A 22,453-nucleotide genomic window follows, 5' to 3' on the forward strand; every position below is an offset into this window, starting at 1 on the left:
TTAGGCTATCAAACGCTCTTAGGCTAGCAAACGCTATCAAGCCAGCAAACGCTATCAGGCTAGCAAACATTATGAGGCTAGCAAACGCTATTAGGCTGGCAAACGCTATCAAGCCAGCAAACGCTATCAGGCTAGCAAACATTATCAGGCTAGCAAATGATATCAGGCTAGCATATGCTATTAGGCTAGCAAACATTATCAGGCTAACAAACATTATCGGGCTAGCAAACGCTATTAGGCTATCAAACGCTCTTAGGCTACCAAACGCTATCAAGCCAGCAAACGCTATCAGGCTAGCAAACGTTATCAGGCTAGCAAATGATATCAGGCTAGCATACGCTATTAGGCTAGCAAACATTATCAGGCTAACAAACGTTATCAGGCTAGCAAACGCTATTAGGCTATCAAACGCTCTTAGGCTAGCAAACGCTATCAAGCCAGCAAACGCTATCAGGCTAGCAAACGTTATCAGGCTAGTACATTACATTACATTACAGTCATTTGACAGATCCTTTTATCCAAAGCGACTTACAAGAAGTGCAATTCAGTCACCGAAGATCCAAAATACCAATAGTTGGAAGTCGGAAGAGACCACTTAACCAAATAGCCGTCTCAGAACCAGAAACATACTTTTTTTTTTTTTTCTGGGGGGGGTTTGGGGGCTAAGTGTGATTAGTGGGGTAGTGCTTGGTGAAGAGGTATGTTTTCAGCTCAAGGCGGAAGATGGGCAGCGACCCCGCTGTTCTGACCTGCTAGTAAACACCATCAGGCCATCAAACGATATCAGACTAGCAAACGATATCAGACTAGCAAACGATATCAGACTAGCAAACGCTATCAGGCTAGCAAACACTATCAGGCTAGCAAACGCTATCAGACAAGCAAACGCTATCAGGCTAGCAAACACTATCAGGCTAGCAAACGCTATCAGGCTAGCAAACACTATCAGACTAGCAAACGATATCAGACTAGCAAACGCTATCAGGCTAGCAAATGCTATCAGGCTAGCAAATGCTATCAGGCTAGCACTAGCTCTCATTTCTCTGCTTCGCACCCTCTTGCTTTGCTCCACCTGGTCTGAACCAGATGAAGTTCACGAGAGCTTCAGAGGAACCCAAACAATCATAAACTGGATTTTTTTTCCCCCCAATGGTAGAGACAGGAAGAAGGAAGAGAACATCTGACCACCAGCAGACTATGTGTGTGTGTGTGTGTGTGTGTGTGTGTGTGTGTGAGGGGAGTGGCCTCCTTCCTCCCCCTTCCAGCTGTTTAAAAGCAGCCGTCCGCCTCCCGCTCCTGCACTCGGCGGTGCGATCGGGCAGCGTTAGACATGACGGCGTTGGGGAAGCTGGTGCTGGTCCTGGGTCTTCTGGTCAGCGCTCGCTGCGAGGTCCGAGACAGGGACCCCGAAGAGGTGGAGGAGGAGCGGCGAGGAGGAACCACCATCTCCGGAGCCGCGGAGGCGCCACCGGTGGCGGCGCGGTCCGGGTGAGTCCACGTTCAAATCCCTTTCGATCCGCCGTCGGCAGGTACGAGATCGTCCCGAGCGGGACGTTCTCCCCGCGCGAAGCGTCGCGACAATCCCGCGGGAGGATCGCTCCTTCCTGCTTTTCCCCCCGAAAAACATCTCTTCCAGCGCAGGGGAACACAGGAAGCCCGCTATCACTCCATCGCAGGCAGAGGAAGAGGGGAAAAGAGAGGGGCGGTTTTCTAAAACGGTTCACCAAACCGGGAAATCAGGACGAAAGCGTCCGAGCAGGACGATGCTAAGCTAAAGGAGACGCTGATCTGGAGGTTGCTCAGATCAGCGGCCTTCTGCCTCCAGAGAGGGAGAAGGTCAGAGATGATGGGCTGAGCAGAACGTTGCCAAACACAAACAGAAAAGGCTTTAGCCGCCAAAACCGAACGAGGATCCGGACATCGCTTCGTGTCGCTTCATCAACGATGGCGCCTCCGCTCCTCCGTACGTCTGGAGGAGGAAGTCACGCCACTTTCGTCACGCCAGCGCACACGTATGACGCTTCGGGCCGCCGCTCTTGGATCTCTTGGACCTTCACATTACAGATCATCTATTTGGTTTCCATCAGACCGACTATTTATTATGTTTTCTTTGGCTCAACAAGGGTGGGAGGCCTGGCATGTGGCGTCTGATGCTCATGGCTTCAGAGGCTCTGAGTGGGGAGCGTTTCAGAGAACACACACACACACACACACACACACACACACACACACACGGTTTATGACCTTTATGAGCGGTTGGTGTCCTCCCCTTTGCGTGATCTCCAGGGATTAGACCGAGCCGGTCTGTGGCTCCTGGTCCTCGGAGGGGGTTCGGACTCAACGTTCTAAACCCCTCTGAGCTGCCGACCTGTTGGTGATGTTTGACCGTCTGAGCCACACGTCTACATTATGGGATGGTTTTCTGTTTTGGTTTTTGGACGTGCGCGTTGGTCGGGCCGTCGGAGGGTCCGGCGCCGAGGTGATTAAGAACCGCATTTGGTCGCTTTTGTCCCGAGGCCCTGAAGGACGCCCCCTGCGTTGTTTGTGGAACAGCAGGTTCAAAACAAGCTGCGCAGAAAAAATATCATACGCACTCGCTCCCTCCGGCTGCTGTCAATCAAACGAGGCCATGCCTCTTTGGCTGCTGTCAATCAAACAAGGCCACGCCTCTTTGGCTGCTGTCAATCAAAAGAGGCCACGCCTTTCCGCCTGCTGTCAATCAAATGAGGCCAGGCCTCTCTTTGCTGTCAATCAAAGAGGCCACGCCTCTCGACCGCTGTCAATCAAACAAGGCCACGCCTCTTTACCTGCTGTCAATCAATCTAGGCCACGCCTCTCCCTTGCTGTCAATCAAACAAGGCCACGCCTCTCCGGCTGCTGTCAATCAAACGAGGCCACGCCTCTCCCTTGCTGTCAATCAAACAAGGCCACGCCTCTCCGTTGCTGTCAATCAATCCAGGCCACGCCTCTCCGACCGCTGTCAATCAAACAAGGCCACGCCTCTCCAGTCGTGCTCCGTCACATCATGGAAATGAAAGTATTTCCACATATTTTGATTTCAGGAACGATTTTTCTGGTATCCTGGGGTGAGAGCAGAAGAAGTGAGTCAGAGTCCGAAGCAGGAACCAGGCCGCCGGCGTTCCTCCGGAGGCCACTTCCGAAACCCCGAATCGGAAGCGAAGGGGAGAAGCCACAGGAAATGTCCTCGGTTTCAGTTCCACCTTTTTCAAAATAAAAGGCCTCCTCCCTTTTCCCACCGATGCAGCGACACTATCATATCTCTGAAGAGCTTCACAACCAGGAGATAACTGGAGGTCTCAAACCTCGACATGCTGTCCCTCCGTCACATTCCTTTGGCGATCTGAGAAGCTCCTGCGCTTCGGTTTTAGCCGAGCGAGATCTTCCAAGATGTGTTGAAATGTTGCTTCTGGAAAGAGCCGGGGTGTTGGAGAAGGAGAAGGAGGAGGAGGAGGAGGAGGAGGAGGAGGCAGACTAAATACAGGGATTAACCACGATGGCTGATGTCTGTGTCGGGACCCCTGGTCCTCTGATTCCTGGATAAAACGGCCCCCAGGGGCCCCGACGGAAACCCCCGGCCCCCCTCGCCCCGAAACACAGCTCCAACCACAGCCCTCATAAACGCTGCTCTTGTTTGGAGAGTAATGGAGAGCAGCTTTGCAGAAGGTGCTCCTCAGCTTCTTATTTTTCTTCTTTATCTGTGGGTGCACGACGGAGGTCCCGGGGGTCAAAGGTCGACAGATAGTTAAGTGTTGATGAAGTGGAAAGGGTTCAGAGGAGACGGCGTGGAGGTCTGCAGGAATTTCAAGCAAATCCGTGGAGGTCTTCTTCATCCACCTTCACGACTCTGAAGACCACGCTCACCTCAGGAGACCTCCAACTCATCCACCAAGATATCCAACCTTGACATCTAAGATCAGGGAGCAGCTTCTTCTTGGGGAGTCGTGATCCTGAACGGCTAATCGTTTGAGTTGAAGGACTTGGATAAAGAGCTTCTGTGACGGGATGAAGAAAGAAGGATCTCAGATGGTCTACAGACGCATGAAGACAACAGGAAGTGCTTGCACAACAAAAAACAACCCTCAGCGAATGCTCGATTAACACTTAGCAAAACCTTAGCTAACAGTCAGCGAAGACTTAGCGAAAATGTTACTAACAGGCAGTTAACAGTCAGCTAACACTTAGTGAAAACTTAGCAAATAGTCACCTAACAGTTAGGTAACAGTCAGCAAACACATAGCTAACTCTTAGCTAATAGTCATCTAACACTTAGCTAACAGTCAGCGAAGACTTAGCGAAAACGTAGCTAACACTTCACCAACACTTAACTAACAGTCAATCTAACACTTAGGTAACAGTCAGGTAACAGTCAGCTAACACTTAGCAAATAGTCACCTAACAGTTAGGTAACGGTCAGCTAACACCTAGCTAACAGTCAGCTAACATTTAGGTAACAGTCAGCTAACACATAGCTAACACTTAGCTAATAGTCATCCAACACTGAGCTCACAGTCAGCGAAGACTTAGCGAAAACGTAGCTAACACTCAGCTAACACTTAGCAAACAGTCAGCTAACACTTAGGTAAGAGTCAGCTAACATTCAGCTATCACTTAGCTAACAGTCAGTGAACACTTAGTGAAAACTAAGCTAACAGTCACCTAACACTTAGCCAACACTTACCCAACAGTCAGCTAACACTTAACAAACAGTCAGCTAACATGTAGCTACCAGTTAGCTAATAGTCAGCTAACACTTAGCTAACAGTCAGCCTACACAGGAAAACAAAGGCGAGCTGCTGGTCCAACCAGAAGACAAGATGGTAAATGGAGATGAAGATCACATCCCGCTGCTGCTCAGAAGAACATTAGCTTCTCCTCGCCTCTCCAGGACCTCGTGTCGTGAGCAGAACCTCGCTGAAGCCAAATCCTATCAAAGTAGAAGCTAATCGCGCATGAAGAGGCGGCTCTTTCAGACGGACGCCCATCAAAGAGAGACCGACGTGAAGATAACGTGACCTTGAAGGCATCGTTCGCCGCCACATCGTCCGCTATCAGGCGGCTCCTGGCAGATGAAAGAAGAAGCTCCGCCTCCAAGGAGATCCAGATAAGGCGGACGGAAAGAGCGCCGCCTTATCTGGCTCGCCATCACGTAGGTGGAGGAACCGGTGGGCCTTCAAACATCACGTCTGACGTGCAGCTCCACCACCAGATGTCTCCAAAGAAGGACTCTTTGATTCTTCACCGACGAGATGTTTCGGTTTCTACTGACGCTCCAGAGGATCCAACCAGGGGATGGTTCTGAAGATCTTCTCTGGAGGTTCTGAGGAGGACGGAGCTTCCAGGGGACGCTCACAGGTCGCAGTGGAGGGGGTTGGAGCTGAAGAGCTGCAGAGGAGGAGGTCCTCCAGGGTTCTTCTCCTTCATAAAACCAACTTTCCTAAAAGGTGACACACATCGAGCTCAGATGTTTTCCTCGAGACGCAGGAGACCGGCGTCCGAATGAAGGAGAGCCCGAAAGGAGCGTCCTGATTGGTTGGTTGTTCCTCCCGGTGATGTCATCTCGTCACCCTGCAGGAAGTGATGTCACGTCCTGTCAGGAGGAAACGCAGGAATGTTCTAGTGTGGAAACAATAGAGGTCCGAGTCATCTCAGGGTTGGAACAGCTCCTCCACCTGACGTTCCTTCAAGGACTCCAGAGGAACATCTGGAGAACCTTTTGGTTGATTTTTATGGATCAGATAGAAATGTTGAAACATTTGGGATGTTTCTGCATCCAGAAGATCTTTAAACTCCTCATGAAGTCAGCAGAAGGGGGGGCAGGAAGGGCAGAGACCTCCGGCTCAATGTTACAGTAAACACACACACACACACACACACGCACACACACACGCACACACACACGCACACACACACACACACACACACACACACACACACACACACACACAATGAAGAGACACTCATATACAAGTTGGAAACACACACACACAAACAGACACAATGAACATACGCTCATAAACAAGTTGTAAACACACACACAATGAACACACACTCATTTACAAGTTGTAAACACACACACATACACATATACACACGATGAACACACACTCATATACAAGTTGTAAATGCACACACACACGCACGCATAATGAACACACACTCATTTACAAGTTGTAAACATATACACACATATACACACAATGAACACACACGCATACAAGGTGTAAACACACACACACACACACACATATACTTACAAGCATTAAAAACACACACATAAATACACACAATGAACACGCACTCATACAAGGTGTAAACACACACAATGAACACACTCTGAGATACAAGTTTTAAAAACACACACAAAGTGAACACACACATACAAGCAAACACACACATACAATGAACACACACTCATATACAAGTTGTAAACACACACACAGTGAACACTGTCATATACAAGTTTTAAACACACACACACACACACACACAAAATGAACACACACATACAAGCAAACACGAACATACAATGAACACACACTCATATAAAAGTTGTAAACACACACACACAGTGAACACTCTCGTATACAAGTTTTAAACACACACACACACACACACACATAAGGCACACACACCTGGCTGGTGTTTCCCTCATGATCCTTTGCTCCAGCTGTGACCCCTCCTGGACCTCCTGAACCTCCTGAACCTCCTGGACCTCCTGGACCTCCTGCACCTGGGTTCCTTTACCAAGCCTTCTGAGGTCCACGGAGAAGAAGAGGTCCTCATCGGGTCTCTAGAAGACTTCCAGTGGGCGTCTTGAGGCGGAGGACATCTCACACACCTTTCGCTGCTGGAAGGCGATGTTCTCAAGCCTGCGTTGTGTGTGTGTGTGTGTGTGTTCAGGAACCGTTGTGCGTTCGTGAAGAACCGTGTGGTGACCCTGGTGAAGTGCAGCTCCCAGAAGTACCCGGTCAGATCCCTCACCCCCTGTGACAGCAGCGACCCCGACTGCCGGCGGCGGACCACCACGTAAGTAAACACACACACCTCCATGAAGCTTCACCGTCCAACAACATCTCCGAGGTGGAGGAGCGAGAAAGATCCGCTCCAGAACACACACCTTCACTCGGACAGGGAGGTCGGAGGTTCTTCTCAACCAGAAGATTCAGGTCCGAGAGCTCAAGCGAGACAAAGTCAGAGGAACATCTAGCGGGTCACGGAGAATCAGAAGATGTAGGACAGACAGGAACAAGAACGTTGTCTGAAGAACCCGGATCTGCAGATCCCAGAGCAGATTCTCCACGCCCTGGAACCCCAACTTCAGGAGAACATCTGACCCCAGTAGCTGGAGAACATTCAGGAACTTTATCTGGCTGCTTTGCATAACATTGGTGTTTTGGAGGTCTGGATTCAATGGCTACGTTTCAGATATGAATTAACCGTGTGTGTGTGTGTGTGTGTGTGTGTGTGTTCAGACACAAGCTGTCCGAGCATCCGAGGTGCGGGCTGCACAAGAACGTGGTCACGGCGCTGGAGTGGCACTGCTGTCCCGGATACGGAGGAGCCGACTGCGAGGAGCCAGGTCAGGAGATGCACGGTTACCATGGCAACAACACATCGTAAACACACACACGTCGACGAGGAGACGCGAGATTATCAAGCCAGGATAGAGAAGGTCGATGCGGACGTGGTCGTGAAGAAGAACGAGAAGGTCGCGGTGGTTGTTTGTCTGAAGAAGTCCAAGGTGGAACATCTGCAGACCCTCCTCCCTCTGCTGGACTCTAATTTTAAAGGTCCAGAAGCAGCTTATCAGTGATGTCGCCCAGGAGCTTAACTTAGTCCAGCCTTTTCTGGAGCGTCTGTGGGAAAGTCCTGTGTTTACTAGATGTGAGGAGGCCTCTTTTGTCCTCGCCATAAATAAAACTACTTTCCCCTGGACCTTCCCCTCCCCTCCATGCTTCCTCCCGTCCTCCTTCCTGTCGCTCAGAAGCTTTAACGCCTTCCGTCTCCTTCTCCTCTGACAGTCGGTGAAGCTCGGCGGGACGCCAGGACCGCCGCTCTGCAGGCGTCTCGCGTGGAACGCCGCGCTCCAGGTAACGCCGACCTCCTCTTGCTTCTCCGGGCGAGGCTGGTAGAATCTGAATCAGAAATGATTTGTACCTTAGAGGCGATTGGGGGGCTCAAAGGGGTAGCGGTATCAAATTGTAAATATCAAAGAACAAAAAAATTTTAAAAAATTATATTTAAAAAAAAAAAAAAATGTAATGAAAAATAATCCAAAAAATGAATTTAAATGGTAATAATAAAAAGACTATATATAGATATGTATAGAAAATTAAAATCCAGAATTGTGCAAATTGTTAGTAAGGTCACTCATAGCTCACTTATAGAATAAAAACATCATGAGTGGTATAGAGATAAATTACTATTAATCACCCATAGCAACAATAACAATAACAACAACAATAATAATAATAATAATAATTAATTAATTAATAAATACATAAATAGCTAATAAACAACAACAATAATAATAATAATAATAAATAAATAAAAGCAATAACAATAATAATACATAGATAGATAGATAGATAGATAGATAGATAGATAGATAGATAGATAGATAGATAGATAGATAGATAGAAATAATAAAAAGAAGAATGAATCACCGGACTGTAATCTGGCCAGTGTTGTTAGCGTTGGCGGCGCATCAGCTAGCAGTAAAATGACCTTTGGATGGTCGGTGACTCCGACCTCAGGAAGCGGGTTATGAAACACTTCCTGTTTGTCACACGGCTTTCCTGCCGGCGCCGCGTCAGCCCGAGACGGCGAGCCCTCCGGTCCCGACGCTGCAGAACCGCAGCCCGAGCGGGAAGGCGGTCGCGGGCGGCCATCTGCCTCGACACGGCGGGAAGCGGACGCGGAAAAGACGGAGCCGGTGTTTTCGCTGGAAACCGGATGCCTTTTAAAGCCCGAACCCGCCTCCATCACTCAGGAAGTGTGTGTTTTTTTTTTTTTCTACCTCAACTGGACATCAGAGCATCGCCGCCAAACTGAAAGTTCTCATGAACCCGGACTAATTCTGGAATTTCTTCTTTGGACTGGAGCGGAGGGGGGTTTCCACACATTCTTCTCCGGCGTTAACATCTGAGATGTTGGACGGGAGCTCACGGGTCGGAGCAGAAGCGGAGCCGGTCCTCACAAAGATAGATCCAGATGCACACACACACACACACACACACACACACACACACCCTGGATCCTATCAGCGTCGCTCCGCTGACTCACCCCCGCCTCGGGAACAAAGTGAGGAAACGGTGAAGTGCTGAACGACGCTCAGCTCCAGCGGACCAGCAGAAGGTCCGACACACACACACACACACACACACACATCACTGCAAACAGTGACACAAACGCCAGAGGAGGTGAAAGGTCACGCCCGCCCGATGCAGGAGGAAGCCGACGTCGACCTGACCTGATCTTCTCTCTCCAACCTCCTTCCTGCGTCCTTGCGTGGGCGCCGTGACCCCAGGTGAACTCCAGGGGGGAGGAAGTCGGAGAACATTCACCCACAGGAGGACGTCAGCGGGTTCCTCCGGTCAAGATGGTGACCTTCAGCTTTCCCGGGATGGTGTTCGGACCACCCCGGCAGCAGGTGACCTGCAGGAATCATCTCAAAGCTGCAGGAACAACATCAACAACGACGACGACGACAAACCCGCTGGGCTCAATTTGGCAAAATTGGACGGGACAGGAGGAGATGGTTGGAGAAGAAGAAGTGTGAGAGGAGAAGGTTGGATGGAGACGAGTGATTGGCTGATGGAGACCGAGGAATCCATCATTGGTTTCTGTTGACAATGCCAGGACACACACACACACTGAGATGTGTGTGTGTGTGTGTGTTTGGAGCTTATTCTTAGCCATGTCAAATATAGAGGAGAACTAGATGTTTTGTTTTTGTTCTGCTGAGCTCCCAAAATGGGAATTTTGGTAATAATGAAACTGGTAATGGCTCCGCCCACGATTCATCCGCATCCTGCCGGGACGCCGCCATGAGGTCACCCGCCCCCCCGACACAAAGACAGGAACACTTCAAATTCAAAACAGAAAGAAAGAAAGCGGCGTGAGTCATCACCAGGAGGCCACCGTGACCTTCTGGTCCTCGGCAGGTGTCCCGAGGGGGCGGAGCCTCCGGCCGACCCGACGTGACACGCGTTGCCGCGGTAGCGGTGAAAGCCGCCACGGTTTTTCGCCGAGATGATCTCCAGAACTGGAAGGTGCCAGTTCAGGACCACAAACCCGGTCAGAAGCCGAGGACAAGATGATCTCCTGGACCGCAAACGCCGGAGGAGGGTGAGACACAACCTGATCAGGAGAGTCAAGAACGGGCTTCACCCTGGAACCTTCCGGTGGACGATGGAGATCCTGCTGGACCTGCTGACAGGAGGGGAGATGATTGGAGAACATTGGCTGCCAGGTCCTGCAGAACCAAGAAAATTCAGGGATGGAGATGGTTCGTGGAGGGTCAGATGGTGGAGTTGGAAGGTTGGATGGAGGTGGAGGATCAGATGGTGGAGTTGGAAGGTTGGATGGAGGTGGAGGATCAGATGGTGACGTTGGAAGGTTGGATGGAGGTGGAGGATCAGATGGTGGAGTTGGAAGGTTGGATGGAGGTGGAGGATCAGATGGTGGAGTTGGAAGGTTGGATGGAGGTGGAGGATCAGATGGTGGAGTTGGAAGGTTGGATGGAGGTGGAGGATCAGATGGTGGAGTTGGAAGGTTGGATGGAGGTGGAGGATCAGAAGGTGGAGTTGGAAGGCAGCAGGCTTGACAAGATAGCTCCATCCAATCACATGGGTTTATTTCTCCCTCCTCTCCGCCTGCAGGCCACCGGTTCACCTCACTACAAGTAAAGCTTCTTCTGCCGGGTAAAAATCCAACCTGTGTGTTTTAGGCGTCCGTCTGCAGCAGCAGCAGCAGCTCCAACACGGCGTCCACCATCGCGAGCAGAGCGACGACCAGGCCTGGCTCAGCACGCCGACCCCAGCCCTCCCACACAATGATACACACACTGTTCCAGACTCAGGCCACCCCCACAGTACCCACGGCGTCCACGGCGTCCACGGCACCCACGGCGTCCACGGCACCCACGGCGTCCACGGCGCCCACGGCACTCAGGGCCCCACCGCCGACCCCCCGCCGCTGCCTCGCAGCGCCGCAGGTGAGTTCCAGCCATCACACTTTCTACTGGACCAAACACCCTGATTCAAAGGGGGCTACATGTTATAAATATATTACAAGTGCACTAAAACAGATTTCAAATACATTGTAAAACGCACCATAATTTATAAGGAATATGTTTATATATATTTTAAAACACCTCACTATTTCATATAAACATATTGAATGTATTATAAATATATTTCAAATCATATCACTATGTAAACATTTATTCTAAACATTCTATTATGATGATTAATATCGTTACTATTATGATGCATGTATATATGTAATGAAATGTAACACATACATAAAAATATGCACATAATATATTAAATTTTACATATAATTACAAATATATTTAAACACATTTGAAATACATCTTAAAACACACACTCTGTTCTTTATTTTATAAAGAATATGTTGTTTTTTTTTAAAAAAAAACAATTGTTTATATATATATATATATATATATATATATATATATATATATATATATATATATACATATATATCAAATATAAAATAAATATATTCTAAATCATATCACTGTTATAAGTTAGAAATATGTTACAAACTATTTTGAATATATTCTAAAACACATAATTGTGTTATGTGTTATGTATGTAATGAACTGAAACATTATAAAAATATGGAAAATACATAATAAACACATGTATTAAATAATATATCTATCTATATATATATATATATATATATATATATATATATATAAAACACATATATTTAAACACATTTGAAATACATCTTAAAACACACCACTCTGTTCTAAATTTTATAAAGAATATTTATATATATTTTTAAACACAATACCGTTTCATATGAATATTTATATATTGAATATGTTCTAAATATATTTTAAAACACATCACTCTTATAAGTCACAAATATACTACGAATGGATTTTTAATATATTCTAAAACACATCATTGTAACACATTGTATCATATTACAAATTTATTATAAGCACATTATTATAATCATTTATATAATTATTATTATGATGATGTATGTAATGAAATGTACATATCTACATAGACATATAGGTAGACATATAGGTATATGTGTGTGTGTGTAAAATGCATAATAAACATATAAAAATGTAAATAATGAAGGTCGTCTCCCTCACATCCGACGAGGCGCTGGAACAATGAAACACACACTCAGGTTTCCATCCCTTCAGAGGACCTGGACCTGCAGACGCTGGCGGGACTATTTGTTGTGGCGGAGGAAGGCGTCGATTCCTCACAATGCACATACACGTAGCGCTGTTTACACCCACACACACACGGATAATACAGGAACACACACACACACACGCGCTGCTATTACAACACCGGTAAACATGCATCTAGACACACACTTCCTACGGCGGACATCCTCTCTTTCTTTCGTCTGTCTCAAGTATGTGTGTGTGTGTGTGTGTGTGTGTGTGTGTGTGTGTGGAGTCCAGGTATAGTGTCAGCGGTGCATGACATCACCTCCCCGGATGTTGCGTCTTTGGCCTTTTCTCCGGCTTTCCCCTCCATGACCTTTGACCTCATCGGCCATGACATCATCCCCTCTGTGGGGGTTCCTGCCCTCGTACTATGAGCTCACACACACATTTGTTCGGGCGCCATCTTCACCGGCGTCTGGACGGCCACGGACCGCTGGTCCACCTGTTCCTTCCAACCCGGGCTCCTGCCGGATCCGCCGGGTCCCCGAGGCTCGGGACCCCCGTCCCCCTTCCGGGCCCCGGAGACGCACCGAGGCCGACAGGAAGCGTCTGGCAGCGCCGCCGTAAATCACGCCGACAGTCATTAGATGGAAACGCTGCCAGCTGACCGACCGGGCGTTTGGTTTCACACACAACCTCCCCCCCCGCGGCCCGCAGCCTGCAGCTGGAGGTGACCTGCAACTTCCTGTCACATGGTGGCCTCACTGTACTGCGACCTTTGACCTGTCAGGAACCGGCATGTGGGTTCTTCCTTATGAAAACACACTGTGATGAAAGAGGCCGGGGTCAGGGCACGCGTGTGTGTGTGTGTGTGTGTGTGTGTGTGTGTCCCCACTGCAGTGTCCTGAGGCAAACACACACACACACCATGCCCTCCGGAACCAGGTTGTGTTACGTTTTAAAAGCCCCCGGAGTGTTTCCAGGTGGAGCACCTGAACCCCATCAAGCGGGTTTGTGCTTCTGCAAACATAAAAACATGGCCGCCACGGTTGCCGTGGCGACCCGCTCGCTCACCGTGAGTGATTGACAGCCCCGCTGTTTCACGACGACACGGACCCTTGGAACCCCCGGGGCGACCTATCCGTCATTCGCCTTCGAGGGCCTCTTTCATCTCCTTCCCAAAAAAAGCATCTCCTGGTCGCCGGGTCACGTGACGCCTCCGGTCCAATCACAGCTCTCGGATCGCTGGCGTTTGTTTTCATCCAAACGCGCTGCAGGTGGAGTTTCCTGAAAACGAGCCAAAGAAAACGCAGACGTATTTGTTTTCATCGGCAGGCGGACGAGCTTATGTGTGTGTGTGTGTGTGTGTGTTACTCGCTTTTCGCCGCTGGTTCCTCGCCAGATTTCGCAGAAATCTAAAATCAGCGTTGAATGGCCGCACCTGAGGACGCCTGAAGGCACCTGCCGGCCCCGTGGAGCTCGCCGCGAGACAAGACGGAGGTTCGGCAGGCGTGTTATTTTCCGAGCAGCGGCGTGTTTATTGTGATTTGTGGAAAGTTAACCGCTTCCCTGTCAGAGCCTCCGGGAGTCAGGGATCACCGGGGAGTGTGTTTTCACAGAAGGGGGCGGAGCTTCCTGCTGGAACACAAACACCCTGTTTTCAAAGTCCCAGCTGACGTTTTTCTCGGCGCTTCTTCTCACATCGTCGGCGGTCGGGTTACCAGTTCAGTTTCTGCTGGGCCTTCACCGAAGATCTGTCAGAACACTAGAGCATACACACACACACACACACACACACACACAGGGCTCTTTTCAAACAGCACATCACGACCAGTGACCTCTGACCTGGCTTCTGTCAACGTGAGTTTTTAACAAATTAAACATGTGGTGTTTCTTTGACTGAGAAGGTCACTATTTACTGCTGCAGATGAGCTGGAGGACCACCTGGAGGACCACCTGGAGGACCCCCTGGAGGACCACCTGGAGGACCACCTGGAGGACAAGCTGGAGGCCGTGGTGTCGCCCTACCACGACGTCCCCTCGGCCCTTCCGGTCCCGCACATGATGGCTCTGGTCATGTCGCAGCTCCAGCCGGTCCTGGAGGGCTTCAACCGCTCCCTGGAGCACCTGGCCTGGCAGGTGAACCTCCTGGCCGGCGACGTGTCCCAGCTGAAGAGCAGCCAGCTGGAGGCGGAGTCCAGGATGGCCGCTCCCGCCGAGCCGGAGCTGCACGGGACGGCGGAGGAACGTCTGGAGGCCAAACTGGACGAGGTGTTCCGGCAGCTGCGGGAGCTCCGGGGCCAGCTAGAAGGCCAACGGGCCCACATAGAGACAGGCTTGCACTCCCAGCACGCGATGCTGCACTACAACCTCACCAGCTTCAAAACCGACCTGGACATGAAGATGAAGCGGCAGCAGAAGGCGCTGCAGGTGGGTTCCCGGGAAACGCGTCAACTTTCCCCAATCCATACCCGATCCGAGGACGGAGCATACGTTCTCCTCCCAGGTCAGCTTGCAGGCCGTGAACTCCACGCTGGCTGAGCTGAAGGTGGACCGGGACCGGCTCCCCGGGGACACGCCGGACACCGCCGCCCCGATCCAACACTCGCCGTCCCCGCCGGACACCGCCGCCATCTGGGAGGCCATCGATCGCCTGGACAACGCGGTGGTCAGCAACATCGTGAAGGTGAGTCACCCCGTTCCTCGGGTGTTCGTCCGTTGAGCTTCTCGGAGAAAGCCGATGGTTTGACGGTCGTCTCCAGGTGGACGGGCTGGTGGAGGACGTGGACGTGGCGTCCGGGTCCGTCCGGAGCCTCAAGCAGGACCTGAAGGCGCTGGAGGAGCTGGCGAACAGGACGGCTCGCAACGCCCAGATCCAGTACATGGAGACGGGCCTGGAGGTGGAGGCGGCCAAGGTGACGGTGCTGACGCGGGTTGGAGAGCTGGCGGGGAACCTGAGCCAGCAGGGCCAGCGGCTGCAGGACATGGACGTGGACGTGGACTACCTCTACACCGTCCTCTACAGGAACACCTCGTCCTCAGACTGCGACTGCAAGGGGTTGAAGGCCGCCGTGGCCCGGTTGGAGAGGAGGTTGGAGAACGTGACGGAGCTGGCCAACCAGAACCGCCTGTCCCTGGAGGAGGACGGCGGAGGGGCGGAGCAGTGGGTGGACGCCAACGACTGGGAGCCGGCGGTGGACGCCCTGCAGCGAGGCCTGCAGCAGGTCAGGGAGGGCCGCAGAATAACAACTTTATTTATCCCGAAGGAAATTGTTGTGCCAGCGTTACGAGAATAATATAACAATAATTACATTGCATTTGGCAGACGCTTTTATCCAAAGCGACTTACAATAGAGGACATAAGGACTGCAAATAACACTTGCAAATACACGATGCACAGGAAATATACAGAACAGTAAGCTGGGGTTAGTTAATTTTTTTTTTTTTTTTTTTTGACAAAGACGTACACAAACGTACACACACACACACACACACACACTGCATAGCCTAACTTGCTGCCTAACCTGATCTGGGGCATCAGCGCAGTAAAAAGTCCTGAAAGAGAAAAGATTTTACCTGTTTCTTGAAGGTTGAGAGAGATGATGCTAGTCTTGTTGCCTCTGGAAGTTTGTTCCACCACTGAGGTAGTAGAACTGAGAACAGTTTTGCCTGAGATCGCTTAGAGCGAGCAGAAGGTACTGCTAGTAGGTTTGTTTTAGAGGAATGCAGCTCTCTGCCGGGAACATAAGGTCTTATCATTTCGGTCAGATATGCTGGACCTGTTCCTGAGGTGGTTTTGAAGGCCAGGGTCAGGGCCTTGTGCTTGATCCTGGCAGCTGCTGGTAGCCGGTGCAACTGGACGAACAGAGGTGTAACATGAGCCCTTTTGGGTTGAGTGAATACCAACCGTGCTGCAGCATTCTGTACCATCTGCAGTGGTTTTATTGCACAAGCGGGTCGTCCGGCAAGGAGGGAATTGCTGTAGTCCAGGCGGGAGACGACCATGGCCTGAACCAATAGCTGTGCCGACTGTTCGGGTCAGGTGGGGTCTGATTTTCTGAAGGTTGTACAGCGCAAATCTGCAGGTCCGGGCAGTTGATGTAATACGGTAGGAGAATGACAGCTGATCGTCAGACATGACGCCGAGGTTTTTTTGCAACTTTGTTTGGGGCCGCTGTGGTAGAGTCCATCTTGAGGCTGATGTTGTGAATAATAAAAAATAATAGTAATAATAATAATAAATAATAGACTAGCATCATCTATCTCAACCTTCAAGAAACAGGTAAAAACTGTTCTCTTTCAGGCCTTTTTACGGCGCTGATGCCCCAGATCAGGTTAGGCAGCAAGTTAGGCTGTGCAGTGTGTGTGTGTGTGTGTGTGTGTGTGTCTGTTCGTGTATGTCTTTGTCAAAAAAAAAAAAAAAAAAAAAAACTAAACTAACCCAAGCTTACTGTTCTGTATATTTCCTGTGCATCGTGTATTTGCAAGTGTATTTGCAGTCCTTATGTCCTCTATTGTAAGTCGCTTTGGATAAAAGCGTCTGCCAAATGCAATGTAATGTAATAATGTAATAGTCGAAAAATTTTATAAACGGTGAAAAATAAGAGAAAAAGGGAGAATAAGAAATACAAATAAAGTATAAAGTGTTTCCAGTAACAAGTGAAAGATAAGGAGTGCACAAGTGTGAAAAAATATTGCAGTTATGAAAATATATACAGATAAATTCTGTGTTTCACTTGTAAAGCATCTTTGAGTATCAAAGCGCTGGACAAATCCGATGTATTATTATTATTATTATTAAATTATTACAGTCTAAATTATTACAATTTACAATAATGGGTGATTTTTTTTTTTTTTTTTTTTTTTTTTTTTTTGAGGTTTTAAGATTTTAAGATTCCCTGCGACTGAAGGGAGAGGAATTAAAAAAAGTCTGATATCTTCAGGTAGGAAAGACCCTGCAGATACCATCATCTTGCTCGCGTTCCCCTCCTGCAGGTGAAGGAGGCTCTGATGGCGGAGCAGAGCAGGACCAGGACTCTGGACCAGAGCCTGACCCGCCTCGGCGGCGCCGTCTCCCTGGCGACGGCCGAGGTCGCCGGGCTGAAGGACACGGACGGGAGGCTGACGGAGGACATGAGACACCTGTCCAGCTCCTTCAACTCCCTGCTGAAGGACGCCATCCGGCACAGCGACGTGCTGGAGCTGATGATGGGCGAGGAGATCCTGGAGTTCTTGGAGTGGCCCATCCACGAGCAGGAGGCCAACTCCATCCCGGCGCTGAGGGAGCAGATGAGGAGCTTGCAGGAGCAGCTGAAGGAGCAGAGCGGGAGCATCGGCTCCCTGCTGGGCCGCAGGCAAGGTACCTGCCCAGGGGTTGGTGTTCTACCAGAAGCAGGCGAGAACTTGATGATAGAACACTCGGATCTGAGTCACGCGGGATCGCGACCGAGCATCTGGCCAGGAGGACTCGGTCGAGTCCCCTCGATGCCAAAAATGCTCCGGTCGGCAGGTTCCACAAGATTTGAGAAGACGGTTCCAGGCCAAGGCTGGATGTGATGGAGCAGATGAACACCAGAAGGAGGGGAGAACGTCCAGAGCTTCTCAATTGATACCGTCTGTGTTTCCAGGAGGCTCGGAGGAAGTGCCGTCCGCCGACCAGCCCTCTTCGTCGTGGTCTGACGTGAAGAGGAGCAGCGGCGGCGCTCCAGTCAGGGAGCAGCAGCTCCTCCTGCCGCCGGGAGGCGACGGTGGAGACCTTTGGAAGCTGGAGAAGGTCGTCCAGGAGCTGAAGCTGAAGGTGCTCCACCTGGAGGAGAAACCCTGCGACGGCTGCTCGGCCGCTGGCAGGGAGGCGGCGCTGCAGGCGGAGGTGATGTGGTTGAAGAGAGGGCTGGAGGAGCACCTGAGGACGTTCAAGAACATCTTCAGCAACGCCGACGTGCTGGCGAACTCGGACGCCACGCTGGAGCTGGATAAGCTGTGGCAGCTGGTGAAGAAGAAGGAGAGGAGAGCAGGAGGAGAGCATCGGAGGAACAAGAGGGTGGCCGAGGGTGAGTGGACGTCATCTCCAACATATTAGATGGTTTGGTCCAGGTTTATGATGAAAACGTAGATGTTCTCGGGTTTTAAACCCCGCAAGCTAGAACTTCGGAGTGTTCCTCAGCCAGCGCGGTGAAGAACGCAGATACAAAACACGGTAGACTATCAGCTGCGACTTCACGCTCGAGGAACATCTAGATCTGCTGAGGGATGAAGAACCGGGAGCCGGTCTGGACCTCCATCCTGACCTGTGAGCTGGAGTTTGTCCTCCTTCAGAGCTTCTTCCCTGAGTGGATGCGCTTCTCCTCCCAGGTGACCTCCACCGGTCCGACCCCTCCCTCCTCTTCTTCGGACGTTTCCCGAGCGGCGCCTCTCGGGGCGTCGTCACCTTTGAGGAATCCGTGAACCGACGGAGGTTCTACGCCGGCGCCGGGACCTTCTCCGCCCCGGCGAGCGGCCGGTACCTGTTCGTTCTCACCTTGGACCTCCAGCCCGGCGACGCCCACCTGGTCCTGAGGAGCGACGGCGGAGAAGCTCGGACTCTGCTGCGGGAGGTGGAGCAACATCAGGGTCCCATCACCAGGAAGACCATCCTGCACCTGGAGGAAGGGGAGGAGATGCTGGTGGAGCTGAGGAGCGGCGCCTGGACGCGGTCAGAGGACAATGTGATGGGCGTGAAGCTGATCCACCAGGACGCTTGAGGACATTGAACCTCCACCCGTCCGTCCAGCGCCAACGTTCACGCAATCGGACTCAGAAGAAGCTTGTGTTTTGGTATTTTCTTGGACTTTTCCGGACTCGGGGGAAAAGGGGGGTTCCTGGGGAGGAAGATCATTCGTGTTCCTGGTGGGGTCACTATTGTTTGCTAAACTGTATAAACAGAGTTTCTATTTAAACATCTACGTGCTCCTCAGCCTGGTTTCTCCACCGACAGAAACGAAGACGCGTCTCCTCTCAACAGTTTAATGGTTTGGTCTACAGAGTAGAAAAATAAGCATCAAAAATATACCAAAGTCCACAGAATCAAATCTGGCAAAAGCAAAAAGCCCCAAAAACAGAAGCGACAACAAAACCAAACTCAGGCGGTTTCTGAAGAGACCTTCCCGAGTTCGGACGCGAGTCCGACCGGAATGAAGACGGAGGTATTTTGGATTTGGGGTCCACGATCTTCATCCGCCCAAACAGGGACAGGAAGCTCCTCCGGGACCAGGAGGCGTCGGATCAACGGCGACGGGCGAAAGAAAGCGACTACCTGAGCTGGAGGAGGTCCGGCCCAGCGCTAGGATAGGCTAGGATACTTCATGCTAAATATTAGCTGCAACGCTCCAATCAAAGCTTCGGTTAGGAATCTAAAGTCCTCGATGGTCTCCGGCGCCTCGCAGAAGGTCCGGAAGGTTCCGACGAGACGGGGAAGTTCTACCGCGAGCCTACAAAATAAATAGATTTATATATTCTCCATCAATAAGTGTCAATAACCCGCTCTGCGGCAGGCGGAGCGCGGAGGTCGCTGATCAGATGGATCTCCTTTTTCCTGCGGATCCACAGAAGACCTTGGAACGGAACCGGTAGATAATCAATAATCAATAATCAATAATCAATGGCGGGCGGACGGGGGGGGAGGAAGAGGGAGTGGAAGCGTTTGGAACGGCCAGCAGCTTCAAAACTTCAAAAATCACAAATCAACAGCAGGGTATTGATCCAGCATGGAACCAATGGCGGGGTATTGATCCTGTGTGGAACTAATGGTGGGGTATTGATCCAGTACGGAACCAATAGTGGGGTATTGATCCAGTATAAAACCAATGGCAAGTATTGATCCTGTGTGGAACTAATGGCGGGGTATTGATCCAGCATGGAACCAATGGCAGGGTATTGATCCTGTATGGAACTTATAGTGGGGTATTAATCATGTATAGAACCAATGGCAGGGTATTGATCCTGAATGGAACCAATGGCGGGGTATTGATCCTGTATGGAACCAATGGTGGGGTATTGATACAGCATGGAACCAATGGTGGGGTATTGATCCTGTATGGAACCAATAGTGGAGTATTGATCCAGCATGGGATTCAGGAAAACACAGAGCGTCCAGGAGCAGATCTGCTGCTTTGATGGGGGGGTCGGGCCCCTGAGGAGGCGTTCATGGAGGGGGCTATGTGGAGTGTGTGTGTGTGTGTGTGTGTGTGTGTAGGCGGTCAGCTGGCGGGGCGGGTCCGGGGGCCGCCCACGCAGGCCCCGCAGTAGGGCCGGGGGGGCTCGGCGGGGAGCCGGCGGCACAGCGAGCAGAGCAGGGGGCCCCTTGCCTGGGGCCGGGGGGCCTGACGCCAGTCCGTCTCGGGGGGGACGTCCAGGCGCAGCGGCCTGGAGGGCGGCTCCGACCCAGACGGGTGACGGCGGAGGCCGGCGGCGGCGGTGGAGGAGCGACACAGCGTGCCGTAGAGGCCCTGAGGGCCCGGCGAGGGGCCCGGACCTCCTGCCGCTCTGGGCCTGGACAGCGTGGAAGAGGAGGAGGAGGCAGGAGGAACCCGGCGAGGAGCTCGAGGAAGAGTCCCGTAACTCAGCGCGACGCTGTGGAGGCTTTGACCCGAGACACCTTGATGCCGGTCAGACACAACCAGAAACTGCTGCCGGACACCCGGGACACCTGCTGCACCCAGGAGAAGAAGACGGGATTAGTCAGATGACGGAGGCCGAACACGGGAGAACATCTCGCACGCGACGACGGTATCGATCGACGGATCGATCCGTCGATTATCTCGGCTACTTTCGGGGGGAGGCGTCTGCCGACGGCACCGGAAGGTTACCTGAAGGTCCCCAGGAGCCGGGGGGCCGCGGTGGCTGCAGGGGGGGGTGCTGTGGAGGAGGTGCGGGTGTTGAGGGGCCGTGGTGGCGGGGCTGGAGGAGGTGGTGGAGGTGGAGATGGTGGTGGTGGAAGGAGGTGTGATCTGCTGGGAAGGGGGCGGAGGAAGGGAGGTGCAGGGAGGAGGTGCTCGGGCGACGGAGGAGGGAGGAGACGTGAAGGTCGGTGTGTCTGGGGGGGGGCCTGGACAGGGAGGGGTCCTTCAGAAGATGGAGGGAAGGGTGAAGGATGGAGGAGGTGAGATGATGGAAGTAGGTGGGAGAAGGTTGAGGTGAAAGAGGTGGATGAGATGAAGGTGAGATGATGGAGATAAAAAGGTGGATGGACAGAAACAGAAGAGGGATAAAAACAAATATGTTAAAACAATGAAGGGGCTGAAGGACAAATGAAGAGAATGAGAACCTTCTTCTGCACCTGCCTGGACCCAACCTGTGCTCCACCTCTGACACACCATCACCTGGTCCAGACCCAGACCACATCTACAGAAGATCTAATGATCTCAGGACAAACCGCGCTCAACTTGCCGTCACCAGGAGGAACGTCCGAGTCCCGGGGGAGTCGGAGGACTGGGACCTTCTGAGAAGAAGGTTCCTGCAGGAGGGCAGGATGTTGGGCAGATCCTGTGGACATCTGTGGTCAGATTTCAGCCTGACCCGCTCACTCTCCCACTCTCCCACACACACACACACACACACACACACACACACACACACACACACACACACACACACACACACACACACACACACACACACACACACACACACACACACACACACACACACACACACCATCCATCTCTGGCGCCGAGGCTAAGAGCTTGATGGAAGATCTAAACCAGACATTAATCTTTAATGCTTCGCCTGAGGCAAAGCCTGAGGGCTGAGCAGAAGAGGAGGAGGAGAAGGAGGAGGAGGAGAGCGAGCTCTTGGTGGAAACGTCTCTCTCACACACAGACCTTCTCAGGAGGACTAGACACCTCCAGAACACCTCGCTGGTCTCCTCCCATCTGGTCTATCATGGCTGCTGTTTTTGTTTACATTTCACTTGCCATAGAAACAGACCCCCCCCTCCACACACACACACACACACACACACACACGCCATGCCCCTTCCTGTTCTTACACTGGATGGTC

The 22,453-nt window shown here is 51.3% G+C and overlaps 2 protein-coding genes across 9 annotated transcripts in view; one reads left to right on the forward strand and one right to left on the reverse strand.

Moving 5' to 3' along the window:
- Window positions 1–1,304: 1,304 nt before the first annotated feature.
- On the forward strand, window positions 1,305–19,356 carry mmrn2a (multimerin 2a). 2 transcript variants are annotated; one of them, XM_086174305.1, is made up of 11 exons: window positions 1,305–1,488; window positions 6,922–7,047; window positions 7,494–7,600; window positions 8,043–8,111; window positions 10,973–11,239; window positions 14,346–14,848; window positions 14,925–15,104; window positions 15,181–15,642; window positions 17,414–17,777; window positions 18,046–18,468; window positions 18,770–19,356. In XM_086174305.1, the coding sequence occupies exons 1-11, from the start codon at window positions 1,331–1,333 to the stop codon at window positions 19,156–19,158; spliced, it is 3,048 nt and encodes a 1,015-aa protein (XP_086030431.1). In that variant the 5' UTR covers window positions 1,305–1,330; the 3' UTR covers window positions 19,159–19,356. The 2 variants fall into 2 exon arrangements, with proteins under 2 accessions (XP_086030431.1, XP_086030440.1); XM_086174314.1 differs by lacking the exon at window positions 8,043–8,111.
- A 55-nt stretch (window positions 19,357–19,411) lies between these two features.
- LOC147236799 (ubiquitin carboxyl-terminal hydrolase 54-like) overlaps window positions 19,412–22,453 on the reverse strand; it is a 33,573-nt gene continuing 30,531 nt past the window's right edge. For 4 of the 7 annotated variants that reach the window (XM_086174242.1, XM_086174257.1, XM_086174249.1 and 1 more), the window contains 2 exons: window positions 21,262–21,517; window positions 19,412–21,104 (listed from right to left, as the gene is read on the reverse strand). In XM_086174242.1, the coding sequence (XP_086030368.1) occupies window positions 20,653–21,104; window positions 21,262–21,517 (708 nt within the window). In that variant the 3' untranslated portion in view covers window positions 19,412–20,652. The remainder of the gene's footprint in view (window positions 21,105–21,261; window positions 21,518–22,453) is intronic. The other 3 variants (XM_086174264.1, XM_086174290.1, XM_086174281.1) reach the window with 3 other exon arrangements.

This window comes from Fistularia commersonii, chromosome 2 (genome assembly GCF_037954325.1).
Source record: "Fistularia commersonii isolate RoL2024-O1a breed Wild chromosome 2, RoL_Fcom_v1.0, whole genome shotgun sequence".
In the NCBI taxonomy this organism is placed as follows: domain Eukaryota; kingdom Metazoa; phylum Chordata; class Actinopteri; order Syngnathiformes; family Fistulariidae; genus Fistularia; species Fistularia commersonii.

Bases quoted from the DNA above. Each gene is read 5' to 3' on its own strand.
- mmrn2a (XM_086174305.1), top strand. From the start codon at position 1,331: ATGACGGCGTTGGGGAAGCTGGTGCTGGTCCTGGGTCTTCTGGTCAGC. The intron at 17,778-18,045 runs GTACCTGCCCAG...CTGTGTTTCCAG, and splicing joins CCTGCTGGGCCGCAGGCAAG to GAGGCTCGGAGGAAGTGCCG. The intron at 18,469-18,769 runs GTGAGTGGACGT...TTCTCCTCCCAG, and splicing joins GAACAAGAGGGTGGCCGAGG to GTGACCTCCACCGGTCCGAC.